Source organism: Chiloscyllium plagiosum, chromosome 25, assembly GCF_004010195.1.
Source record: "Chiloscyllium plagiosum isolate BGI_BamShark_2017 chromosome 25, ASM401019v2, whole genome shotgun sequence".
Lineage (NCBI taxonomy): Eukaryota > Metazoa > Chordata > Chondrichthyes > Orectolobiformes > Hemiscylliidae > Chiloscyllium > Chiloscyllium plagiosum.
The window spans coordinates 18,177,784-18,191,690 of record NC_057734.1 but is presented as its reverse complement, the minus strand read 5'-3'; the positions used below and the strand labels follow the sequence as shown (position 1 = coordinate 18,191,690).

The 13,907-nt window shown below is 43.1% G+C and overlaps 1 protein-coding gene across 5 annotated transcripts in view; it reads right to left on the bottom strand.

Annotated features, from left to right (window-relative positions):
• Positions 1-13,907, bottom strand: part of ttc28 (tetratricopeptide repeat domain 28) — a 745,244-nt gene that overhangs the window by 19,312 nt on the left and 712,025 nt on the right. For all 5 annotated transcript variants that reach the window (XM_043715612.1, XM_043715614.1, XM_043715613.1 and 2 more), the window contains one exon: positions 4,823-4,952. In XM_043715612.1, coding sequence (XP_043571547.1) covers positions 4,823-4,952 — 130 coding nt within the window. The remainder of the gene's footprint in view (positions 1-4,822; positions 4,953-13,907) is intronic.

Below are 13,907 nucleotides of genomic sequence, written 5' to 3'. Positions count from 1 at the left end.
GCGGTCCTTGAAGAAGGGGGCCATCTGTGTTGTACGTTTTTGGAACTGGTCCTCCTGGGAGCAGATGCGGCGGAGTCGGAGGAATTGGGAGAATGGGATGGCGTTTTTACAGGGGGCAGGATGGGAGGAGGTGTAGTCCAGGTAGCTGTGGGAGTCGGTTGGTTTGTAGTAGATGTCCGTGTTGATTCGGTCGCCTGAGATAGAAACAGAAAGGTCGACTTGGATGAAAAAGTGGAAGGTTGGGTTAGTAAGTTTGCTGATGATACAAAGGTTGATGGTGTTGTAGATACTGTTGAGGACTGTTGCAGGCTACAACAAGATATTGACAGGACGCAGAGCTGGGCTGAGAAGTGGCAAATGGGGTTCAACCTGGATAAATACAAAGTGATTCATTTTGGAAATTCAAATTTGAATATGGGGTTAAAGACAGGATTTTTGGCAGTGTGGAGGAACAGCAAGATCCTTCAAAGTTGCCACCCAAATTGACAGGGTTGTTAAGAAGACGTATGATGTTTTGGCTTTCATTAACAGGGGGATTGAGTTTAAGAGCCATGAGGTTTGGCTGCAGCTCTATAAAACCCTGGTTAGACCACACTTGGAATGTTGAGTCCAGTTCTGGTTACCTCATTATAGGAAGGATGTAGATGCTTTAGAGAGGGTGCAGAGGAGATTTACCAGGATGCTGCCTGGATTGGAGGGCTTGTTTTATGAAGAGAGGTTGAGTGAGCTAGGGCTTTTCATACTGGAGAGATGGAAGAGAGGTGACTTGATAGAGGTGTACTAGGTAATGAGAGGCATAGATCGAGTAGATAGCCAGAGACTTTTCCCCAGGGTAGAAATGGCTGTCACGAGGGGTTATAATTTTAAGGTGATTGGAGGAAGGTTTAGGGGAGATGTCAGAGGTAGGTTCTTTACACAGATAGTGTGGTAGGTACTTGGAATGCACTGCCAGCAGTGATAGCAGAGTCAAAGACATTAGGGACATTTAAGAGACTGCTGGACAAGCACATGGATGGCAGTAAATTGAGGGGTGTGTAGACTAGGTTGATCTCAGATTAAGATAAGTGCTTGGCACAACATCGTGGGCTGAAGGGCCTGGACTGTGCTGAAATATTCTATGTTCTATATCCTTCCTTTGCAGATTTTGTTGCTCCTCCCCAGCCCTTCACACAATTGTCATCTCTGCACTTCCTCAGCTCTCAATCTCAGAGAATAACTTGCTGATTCTCCTACTGGCCTCTCACCTACCCCTAAGCCCTCCTCTCTCTTTAGTTTACCTGGACAGTGCCTACTCATTCATCACAGTCCATCCACTTCAGCAACCAAAGCAGACAGACCCAAAGACCCATAACTGTATACAGCCCTGATCCTGATAACTGTATTCCCCCAAACTGGATGCTATGGAGCCACAGGACTGGCCATGATCTGAATGGCAGAGGCAATGGAGCCCCTCACCGAGATCACCCTGACTGGGCACCTAAACATGGCCAGTCCACTCTTCCAGTGTAGGAGGCTGCTCTTGTGCTTGGGACCCCCTGATTGAATGATGTCTCTACAGACTTTGCTGAGGACTCCTGCCCTAAGACAATGCGACACAGCTGATTGCTTGCTGCACATGGACGGTCTTTGCTGCATTAGCTGTTAGTACATGGGGTAGGCGAGAATTGATGTATCATGCAGCCATACACAACACCTGGGCTGAAGACTGTTGATCAGCAAGGCAAGCTGTCTGATTGTGTGTGACTGCATGTATTGGCACAGCACGGCAAGAATGGTGTGAGCATGCAGGTCGGCATTAAGGAGCAAGCGAATAGCCCGGAGATGCAGCCTGGTCCAGTCAGTGAGTTGGGTGGCTGCCCCTGTTTGCCAAGTGTCTCTGCTACAGGTTTTTAATACTCAGGTCTGTGCTTCCTGACTGGCCTGCAAGTTGATTAGAATAGCGCCCTGGTGGTTGTGAAGGGTTAGCAAATGCTGGATGTCAAAGTCTGTTATGAGGGGTGTGTGGGGATGGTGCCCTGAGGTGCTGGTTAGTCCTTCGTAACATCAGGACTTTTTGGAACAAGTGGTGAGTGGTATTCACCAAGCACCTGCTCTGAGTTCCATGTCAGGTCTTCTTGATATCTGCACTGTTAGTGTGTTTAATAAGAGAGCAAGATAAATAATAATGATATGACCTGTACTGTTACCAGGTATTTCACAAGCAGTATTCCCCCCTTAATCAGCAATTTGCTGCTGCCTTCTAACAAACATCCCATAAATGCCCGAAATATTCCTGATGTTAGGATAGGCTTTGCCAGCTCCTTGATAATTCTGTCACAAATCTTGCTGTAAGCTCTTGATGCTCAGACCCCTGTAAGATTCACCTAGAATCACAGAATCATAGAATCTCTACATTGTGGAAACAGGCCCAATAAGTCCACACCGACACTCCGAAGAGTAACCCAAACAGGCATACTCCCCAACTCTATTACTCTTACATTTACCCTGATTAATTCACCTAATCTACACATCCCTGAGCACTATGGGCCGATTCACCTAACCTGTACATCTTTGGATTGTGGGAGGAAACTGGAGCACCCAGAGAAAACCTATGCAGACATGGGGAGAATGTGCAAACTCCACACAGTCGCCTGAGGTGGGAATCAAACCCAGGTCCCTGGCGCTGTGATGCAGCAGTGCTAACCACTGAGCAACTGTGCTGCCCTAATTGAGAATGAAGCAATCAGGTATGATGAATCAGAGAACAAAATGGAAATTCATGAAGATCAAATTTAAAATAGTTATTATGAACAAATTTCTGATTAAGGGATGATAAATATATAATGTGCCAGACACGAACAGACCCAAGACCAATAATATTAAAAATGGTGGCAAGTGCTATAAGGAGAGCCAAAGTGCACTATTATGTACTTTTACAGTCTTAAGGGTTAGCATTTTTTCATTTTTCTTAAGTCTTTCAATAATATCACATAACATAGATCCACTCTACTGAGACGTGTATGTGTATATGTACGTCTATGCACAATCATGTGTGTGCATGCATGTCTATGACCCTAAGTATGCATGTCGTCCGTGTGTGTGAGTAAGTGAAGGCTGTAAGAGGATAGAGGTAATATGGAAGACAGAGGTCATGCCTTCAAGTTGTGGAATTCAATATTGAGTGCTAGGAGCTGTGAGATGCCGAAATGGAAAATGCGGTGTTGTTTCTCTAGCTTGTGTTGTACTTTATTGGAACACTGGAGCAGGCCCAGCTCATAACTTGGGGCAGTTATTGAAATGGCCAGCTACTGGAAAGTTAGGGACATTTCTATGGAATAAGACTTCAGACCACAGCCATGTAGTCGACTCTTAACTATCCTCTGGGCAATTAGGGATGGAAAATAAGTGCTGGCCTAGCCAGTGATGCCCACATTCCATGAACAGATATTAAAATAAAATCTGGATCCTGCCAACTGCCCTCTGTAAAAAGTCCAAGGAGTCTTCCTAACATCAGAGAAATCTGGCCCTTGGTGGTGAGGCATAAAACATATTATTCTCAAACTATTCTCATTGTTTTAATTGTTCTACTGAAAGGAAACAAATAAAACCAAGACTGCCAACTGAAGACAACATCCTGTCACAACTGTAGCAAACATGAAAGATGTAATTTTTTATTTTTAAAACATTCAATATTCATTCATAAATTGTTGCTACAAGCTACAATGCTCAAACCAAAGGTAGCAAGATATAACTTGGTTCTAATTTAGATCCAGGAGCCCATCTTGCAAACCTGACAGTTAACCAGCCTTAATTGTGCCACTGATCAAAGGAAAATGTGCCAGTGAAGAAAGGTGAGGAATGACAAGAGCAATTTCCTGTCCTGTCAGGGGTGATTCAGGATATGATAAATTTATTTAGAAATGATCTATTCAAATAACTTCCTTGTGGATCTGTATTTTCTGCAGAACTGATATTTCAACACAATGCATTCAAAACACAGCAAATTAAACAGTATAAATGCACTGTTCCCACCAAGGTGACTGTATGGAAGATAATTTTTTCAAAGTCACTTTAACATAATGGTTCTAATAATTTAGAACAGAGGAGTAATCAGCCAGGCCTGACTGCTAGTCATTCGCTCATTTAAAAGGCAATTTTGAAATGGTAAAAGAATTTTCAACTTTCCCATTTTTCTCTGAATTAAAGAGGCAGTGAGTGTCATTTTGATGTCTATTTAAAGCAATTAATTTCATTTTCTTTTTAAAAAGGAAAAAAAAGTTAAAGTATTTCATTTTAAACTCCAGGCTCATGTGATATGGCTCTATCATTAGAACAAGTACTGTTGTCATTTCAGAAATGAAAATGTTTTTAGAAGTTATTCACTGCATGGCAAGATGGATTAAATTAATCTATCTTCCCTTCCAAACTTGCTCCATTCCTATTCTGAACATGTGACAGAATGTGTTGGCAGGCATTAAAGTCAAATCCATTATTGTCCTTAGTCATGTTTCTTGAAAACTGATTTCCCCCTTCCGAATTCAAGATACAGGGGAGGACAGTAATACCCCAAATGCTTGAGATCAGTGAACTCATTATACGTTTGAACCTGGAACCCATGGGAACTCTATAGGCCAGTGTCACATGAGGCCAGAGTTTAACAACTGGAAAAATGACAATTAAAAAACAATAAATTACCAATAGTCTGAAGTAGGATTAAACTTGATCCAAAGAGCTTCAAGCATAAAACGGCAGGCAATCAAAGAAAGAAGCTGAGAATGTTTGGATTCTGAGGAAATGTGTGAGATTTACTACCAAGGAATATTGTCCATGAAATGTATCATACCTAATGCTGCCAGGAACTCATGACACCCTGGCAGTCGCCAGAGCTGAACACTTATAGACACTTGAATCGGAGCTGAAGAAAAATCCTGTTCCTTCTCGCCGGTCTGAAGCTGAACAAGTACTTGATGGAGCTGTGCAAAATAAAGAGAAAAAATTATAAAAGTGCCATTCCAGAGAAAACTACACAAGAAATGGGAAGGTTAAAGTGGATCTTGCACTACATGGAAACAACCATGAGGTATTGGAGCAAGAAAGAAATCGTGGACAACAAATTTCATCAAAATATTCAGCACCCTGTTCCCAGACTATTACTAAAACAAACAGAATAAGAAAATGTATAGCAAGGGGCTTAATGTTTAAATCTAGAGGTCATCTCAGAATTCTGTTAGCCACAAGTGGAGACCATAGTTTTTATTTCTATGGATGGAATCTTCACAGAAGGGGCAAGCCCAGAGGTCAGGGAATTTTCCAATGATCAGCAGCACTGGGCAGGATGCTGGACTTAATGCAATGCTAGGAATGATCAGTCAAGGGCAGGCTAACCAAGGAAAGTGGGAGGATGAGCCTTCCATGCTGTTGGTCCAAACAGAGGTCCAGCAATACTACCGAGAGAACGGGGGCTCACTGCTGAAGCAGCAAAGGAAATGCAAAGATGCCTCGAATTTGAGGTGACCTCGCAGGGGTTCAAGTATTTCCTATGCTGAGTCTTCTCCCTCTTGAAAAGAGAAAATCGAGAAAAGTGTTTAATGTTATGTAAGGTCTTGGCAAACTGAATTCAAAGGAAGCACTTCTACTCTGACACACAAAGTCAAGGAGAAACATTTTAAAAAACATTGATAGGTTGGCAAGTACATGACATGGTGATGAAAAAAGAAATCTGTATGAGTTTAGTGAGGAAAACAGAAAGGTCAATGACAGCAAATTGGATTTAGGGTAACTAGAAACAAAAGAAGGGAATAAAGTGGATCGATGGACGAACAGACTCATTAACTGTGACTATGGCTACAGTGGAGATTGCGGCTTCCTGCTTGATTAAAAGTGAACAGTTTCTTCTCAAAAATGGCAGTGTATGAATTATCCCATTTCTACACTTGGAGTGATCACCTGAATCAAGTTATGGACCCTCTTTACTGAAAAGTTGTATTTAAGTAACAGGTGGGGCATTCCTGGTTCACATTTTAACTGTCATTTTTAGGCAAGATGCTCATCATAGTGAGGTAAGGGGCTCAAGTCTACATTTAAAATCAGGATCTGTGTCACAAGAAAGACCTGATGACTAACAATTGGAAAAGTGACACCTCATGTCTGACCCACCAGTAAACCTCCAGGCCATTGACACTATGGACGAAGGGACAGCCAGCTCGGTGTTAGTGGATTACAAGGTCTATCCAGCCATCTAGAGCATTTCCAGGTTCCGGATGACCAGTTTGCTTCCTTGGTGACATTATCATCCCAGTAATTACTCTGTGTTTGCTGGGAGATCCTCGTGAATGGAGAATCTGGTAGGAGAGGTGCACTAGCAACCAGTCCTCCCCATCTCTTACATCAGCTTAGCGAAATAGAAGACAGCAGGTCAGGAGGGTTGCTCATAGGAGGCCATTCCCAGCACCCAGCTTCCATTAGCCCAGAATCAGATTCTTGTATGATTTCTCAGCAGGCTGCATTCTGAAGTCAGTTACAAATCACACAACACCAGGTTACAGTCCAACAGGTTTAACTGGAAGCACTAGCTTTCGGAGCGACGCTCCTTCATCAGGTGGTTCTGGAGGACACAATTGTAAGGCACAGAATTTATAGCAAAAGTTTACAGTGTGATATAACTGAAATTATACATTGAAAAATACCTTGATTGTCTGTTGAGTCTTTCATCTGTTCTTCTTTCATGTGTAAATCCACAAAACTTTTTTTAAAAAAATTGCATTCTCAGGTTAACTGTAACAATTGGTGTCAGCTAGACAATATGTTGAAAGTGTTCTCTGTCTGTGCCGTATATGTATATATGTGTGTGTGTGTTGTCACCATGGACTACTCTCGACTATCTGTCTCATTCTTGGACACATGCGTCTCCATCAAGGATGGACACCTCAGCACCATACTCTACCGCAAACCCACAGACAACCTCATAATGCTACACTTCTCCAGCTTCCACCCAAGACATATTAAAACAGCCATTCCCTATAGACAAGCCCTACGCATGCACCGGATCTGCTTAGATGAGGAGGAACATGACGGGCACCTGGAAGTACTCAGGGATGCCCTCACAAGAACGGGGTACGATGCCCAACTCATCGACCGCGAGTTCCGACGTGCCACAGCAAGGAACCGTAATGACCTCCTCAGGAGACAGACACGTGCTACAACTGACAGGGTACTCTTCGTTGTTCAGTACTTCCCAGGAGCTGAAACACATTATCAATGAGGATGAGCACCTCGCCAAGACCTTCCCACACCTCCACTGCTTGCTGTTAAACAACTGCCAAACCTCAAACAGATCACTGTTCGTAGCAAGCTGCCCGACTTTCAGGACAACTCCGTACAACTCTGTCACGGTAGGCGCTGCAAGACATGTCAGAGTGTGGACATAGATACCACCATTACACGTGGGGACACCTCCCACCTTGTACCAGTAGGTACTTATGTGACTCAGCCAACGTTGTCTATCTTATACGTTGCAGGCAAGGATGCCCTGAGGCATGGTACATTGGGGAAACCAAGCAAAGGCTATGGCAATAGATGAATGGGCACCGCACAACAATCAACAGACAGGAGGGTTCCCTCCCAGTTGGGGAACACTTCAGTGGTCCAGGACATTCTACCTCGAACCTTCGGGTGACCATCCTCCAAGGCAGACTTCAGGACAGGCAGCAGCGAAAGGTGGCCGAGCAGAGGCTGATAGGGAGGGCCTCAGCCTTGGGTTCATGTCACACTACAGGTGACCACCATTGCACTACGCACGCACACACACACACATACATCCTCAGACCACTCTACACTCACGCACACACATATACAATCTCTCTCACAGACACTTACAATCCCCCACCCCAGATACACACACATACTCCCACACTCACACATGCACCCTCTCACAGACTTAAGACACTCTACTCACATGCACACACATATACACTCTCTCTCACACCCACAACCCCCCAACCCAGACAGACACACATACACACACAAAGACGCACACACCTACACAGACGTTTGTGGGGTGAATTCTTTCTTGCAGAGTTACATTGTACTTTGCTCAAAAACTGCATGAATTCATGTAAAACTGTTGTCTCACTTTTTAGATTAGAATTAATCTAAACATCATGGCATAGACAGAGAACACAGGCGGCCAACACCTTCAACATATTGTCTAGCTGACACCAATTGTTACAGTTAACCCGAGAATGCAACTTTTAAAAAAAAAGTTTTGTGATTTACACATGAAAAAAGTCAAACTATCATGGTATTCAAACATGAAAGACTCAACAGAAAACCAAGGTATTTTCCAATGTATAATTTCAGTTACACCACACTGCAAACTTTTGCTATAAATTCTGTGTCTTACAATTGTGTCCTCCACAACCACCTGATGAAGGAGCGTCGCTCCGAAAGCTAGTGCTTCCAATTAAACCTGTTGGACTATAACCTGGTGTGTGATTTTTAACTTTGTACACCCCAGTCCAACACCAGCATCTCTAAATTCTGAAGTCAGGTTATCAAAGAGGCACACATCAGGAGTGTGATGGAATACTCTCCACTTGCCTGCATGAGCGCAGCCCCAGCAACACTCAAGAAGCTTGACACCATCCAGGACAAAGCAGCCGCTTGATTGGCACATCATCCACTGTAATGACTCCTGCCACCCTTGACGCTCAGTAGCAGCAGTGTGTGCTATCTACAAGATGCATTGCAGAAATTCACCAGGGCTCTTTAGACAGCACCTTCCAAACCCACAATCACTTCCATCTAAAAGGACAAAGGCAGCAGATACTTGGCTCCACCTGCAAGCTCCCCTCCGAGCCAATCACAATTCTGACCTGGAAATATATCGCCATTCCTTTTCTGGATCAAAATCCTGAAATTCCCTCTTTAAGGGCATTGTGGGTCGTCCTACAGTACATGGACTGTATTGGGTCAAGAAGGCAACTCGCCACCATCTTCTCAAGGGCAATTCAGGATGGGCAATAAATGCTGGGCCCAGCCAGTAATGCCCACATCCCATGAGTGAATTGAAAAAAAAAAGACTCCTGCAGCAGGACCTACTTCCCATGGCAGTGGGAAGTTTTCTTTGCCGAGTGGCTGCCAAAATAATCACAGACTCTGATTTATTTCCCATTGCTCCTTTCAGCCTGTCACAAGAGACATCAGCCAGGTCACAGACATGTTGTTCGCCAGGACACGGTAGTACATCACTTTACCACTGATTATCTCAAAATATTGATGCAATAAAAAACTCAGGTATTGGCTCCAACAGAACTATGTGCATGCAATTAGGGTTAGGGTTAAGGGTTAGGACTAGGGCAAGGCGGCAATGGTGACAGAAACACCTTCTTTTCCCATTTCCAGCTGGATTTCACAGCAAAATTAATATCTCCTTCCCTCAATGTATTAAAGCAACCTAATTTAGAGTTTCAATGAACTTAATCCTAAATTAAATAATAACTTCTACTGGAGGATTTTTGAAAAAAGAAATTGTCGATAAAACTGGACAATGTTGGCAGCCTCATATTTGTTTCTGTTGCAGGACATGTTTGATATTCAACTCTACTGAAGTCAATGGAACTGAATATTCGGCAATGGGTGACTAATTCATAGCACCTTTTTTCTGTTTCCATCCATAATTGATTCCTCAATGTGTGGAACAAGGATCAATGGTCAAATATGACCGTGCCAGTTGGCTTTTGATCTACCCGTGCTGTTACACTACTCACATTGAGAGGGATTTGCATTAATCATGGTATAAATCTAGCATTAAATTGCACTTCTTGCCAAACTCTCCAAAAGTCGAGTATGTGCCCTCTGTAATTGCTCTATGTCACATAACGGAACATGGTCCCGATGCCTTTGATTATCTCACAGTCAGAAATACATGTCAGCTTGGGTGGCTGCAGATGTGGCCAGGCAGTCAGAGATTTGGTGAAAACAGAGCATCAGATGGTGAAACACAATAGATATTTATGACATGACATGGTTTAATATCACCTTTCTCAGAAACTATTATCTTTATAAATTACAACAACAAAGGGTTTTGACACAGTTCTGCTCCTAACTATCTTTACCATGTTATGACTATGTAGAATGGGCTAATTACATTCATTAGCAAAATGCCAAACGGCGACTTTGTTTTCATTATTTTGATGTGATTTTGATCAGACATTTGATTTTCAGTCAATATCTCAATTTTCATGGAGGTATGTTTGGTGGGGGGGGGGGGAGGCTGCTGTGGAGATGAAACTATATATTTTGAGATAACAGGTTTAAGATTAGAAGAGATAGGAGCAGGAGTAGGCCATTTGGCCCCTTGAGTCTGTTCTGCTATTCAACAGGATCATGGCTGATCCGACACACCTCTTGTTCACTTTCCTGTCCTTTCCTGATAACCCTTGATTCCCCAACTATTTACTCTTGACCATTAATCTTGTGGAAACTCTTTTGCCACTGGATCATGCTGCCAATAGGCCTCTGCCATTTTAGTGTTGGTACTGTGGAAAGGGCTGAGTAAGGATTCCTAACTCATGGAAAGCGCAACACACCTTCAAACAGAGAGAACCTTTGTCAGTCAACTGTACTTTGGATGACCATCAGGATAAGGAATGCACAGTAATTTCCAGATTTTAAAAACTGCAAGTAGTTCCACTGATGTTTAGAGGGCAAACACACTTACAATGACTGATTACTATACCCATGGTAGTCCAGTTCCTGATTTCTACTGAGTTTAGTTTGGGAGCAGTTTATAGTTCTATAATTCACATCTGAGCCTATGATCTAGAGGGAAAAATTAAGTGGTATTTCTGCTTCTAATCATTATCCAATGAGTTTTACTTGAACACAGCATGATGGCTCAGTGGTTAGCACTGCTGCCTCACAGCACCAGGCTCCCAGGTTCGATCCCAGCCTCGGGTGACTGTCTGTGTGGTGTTTGCACGTTCTTCCCGTGACTGCATGGGTTTTATCTGGGTGCTCCGGTTTCCTCCCACAGTCCAAAGATGTGCAGGTCAGGTGAATTGGCCATACTACTAGTGTTAGGTGCATTAGTCAGAGGGAAATGAGTCTGGGTGGGTTACTCTTCAGAGGGTTGGTGTGGATATGTTGGGCCGAAGGGCCTGTTTCCACTCTGTAGCAAATCTATTCTAATCAGCTATGAGCCAAATACTGTATATCTGATTGGGGTCATCTATGATAGCCTTCATAGTCTATCAATATTCGCTACTGAGACTCAGACAAAGCATTCTAACTTGGGCATGCTGTGCATCACTCCAATAAAAGGAGTTAATGCCCTCCTTCAGCAAATGGAGGCGGAGAAACATCTGGAAGGAAGTAGCAAAAAAAATTGATTTCATTAATTTCAGCTGTTGCATGGAGAAAGGTATAATTGTCCCAGTGATACAGGGGATTAACGTAAATGCTGATGAGAAGCAGGCATGTTCATTACAGCTGAACAAAAGTGTATGGAAGACAGATTTCCCAGCTTGAAAATATATGCATTCTACAAACAGAACTACAGAATGGAGCACAAATATAGCAGCACTGGAGTGCAAGGGAAATAAATAATTCCTTGGTCTCAATCAGAAAGGATCGCATAAATAAAACCTTCATCTCTAAGACGGGGAAGCGTCACTCGTCATTAGTAACACAGAAATTTATGGGATAGGATTGTAATTTTTAAAGGGTTCGATGACAATAGGATTTGCGCTCCTGGCATTGCAAACTTCTGAAAAAATTAAATAGAGGCTCGATTCCTGAGGGCCTCTCTGGTTATTGCTCTGCTCATTTATATTTGTGACTTGCCTGAAATAGGCAGATTGCTCATCAGGAGGAGGAACAAGAAATCAATATCTGTCAGCTTCACTGTACATGGGCTCCCTCTACTGGTAGCAACAGCAACTGCATTGCCAGCCTGCCAACAATTATTCAGAAGGCCCAGAAAAATAGATTTGAAGAGCAATTTATTGTCACTTGTGTTTTTACAAAGAAAAAATGAAAAGTTTTATAAGTCACCATACCACGGTGCCTGTATTAATGATATAAGTTATTGATAGGAAGAAAAAAAAAGTAAAAATTAAGGCAAAGTTTATCTCAGATCAATTTCAGTTTGAGTATAGCCGATTAAAGCAACAAGGTCTCCTTCCTATCGGAAAGATGTTGCGAAACTTGAAAGGGTTCAGAAAAGAATTACAATGAAGTTGCCAGGGTTGGAGGGTTTGAGCTAAAGGGAGATGTTTTCCCGGAGCATCGGAGGCTGAGGGGTGAACTTATAGAGGTTTATAAAATCATGAGGGGCATGGAGAGGATAAATAAACAAAGTCTCTTTCCTAGGGTAGGGAAGTACAGAACTAGAAGGCATAGGTTCAGGGTGAGGGGGGATAGATATAAAAGAGACCTAAGGGGCAACTTTTTCACGCAGAGGGTTGGTGTATACCACTGGGCAAGAGTTACAGCTGGGGGAAAGGCAATTACGATGCGATTAGGCAAGATTTAGGAAGCATAGGATGGGGAAGGAAACTGCAGGGGATGGGCACATTAGAAATGTGGAGCTTATTCAAGGAAACGTTCCTGTGTGCCCTAGATAAGTATGTGCCTGTTAGGCAGGGAGGAAGCTGTAGAGTGCGGGAGCCATGGTTTACGAAGGAAGTGGAGCCTCTGGTCAAGAGGAAGAAGGCTTATGCTAGGATGAGATGTGAAGGCTCAGTTAGGGCGCTTGAGGAAAGACCTAGAGAGAGAGCTCAGAAGAGCCTGGGAAGACATGAAAAGTTGTACGGATCACGGTAAACCCTAAGGCTTTCTATAGGTAGTTAAGGAATAAAAGAATGACGAGAGTAAGATCAAGGATAGTAGAGGAGATAGGGGAAGCACTTAATGAATATTTTTCAACAGTACTCACTCTAGAAAATAACAATGTTGTCGAGGAGAATACGGAGATACAGGCTACTAGACTAGGTGGGATTGAGGTTCACAAGGAGGAGGTAATAGAAATCCTGCAGAGTGTGAAAATAGATAAGTCCTCTGGGCCGGATAGGATTTATCCGAGGATCCTCTGGGAAGCCAGGGAGGAGATTGGCGAGCCTTTGGCATTGATCTTTAAATCGTCATTATCTACAGGAATAGTGCCAGAAGACTGGAGGATATCAAATGTGGTTAACCCTGTTCAAGAAGGGGAGTAGAGACAATCCTGGTAATTCTAGATCAGTGAGCCTTACTTCAGTTGTTGGTAAAGTGTTGGAAAAGGTTATGAGAGATTTGATTTATAATCATCGAGAAAAGAATAATTTGATTAGGGATAGTCAGCATGGTTTTGTGAAGGATAGGCTGTGCCTCATAAACCTTATTGAGTTTTTTGAGAAGGTGACTAAACAGGTAGATGAGAGTAAACTGGTTGATGTGGTGTATATGGATTTCAGCAAGGCGTTCGATAAGGTTCCCCACAGTAGGCTATTGCACAAAATGTGGAAGAATGGGGTTTTGGGAGATATAGCAGTTTGGATCAGTAATTGGCTTGCTGAAAGATAGAGGGTGGTGGTTAATGGGAAATGTTCATCCTGGAGTCCGGTTACCAGTGGTGTACCGCAAGGGTCAGTGTTGGGTCCACTGCTGTTCGTCATTTTTATAAACAACCTGGATGAGGGCGTAGAAGGGTGGGTTAGTAAATTTGCAGACGACACCAAGATCGGTGGAGCTGTGGATAGTGACGAAGGATGTTGTAGGTTATAGAGAGACATAGACAAGCTGCAGAGCTGGGCTGAGAGGTGTCAAATGGAATTTAATGTGGACAAGTATGAGGTGATTCACTTTGGTCGGAGTAACTGGAATGCAAAGTACTGGGCTGATGGTAAGATTCTTGGTAGTGTAGATGAGCAGAGAGATCTCGGTGTCCA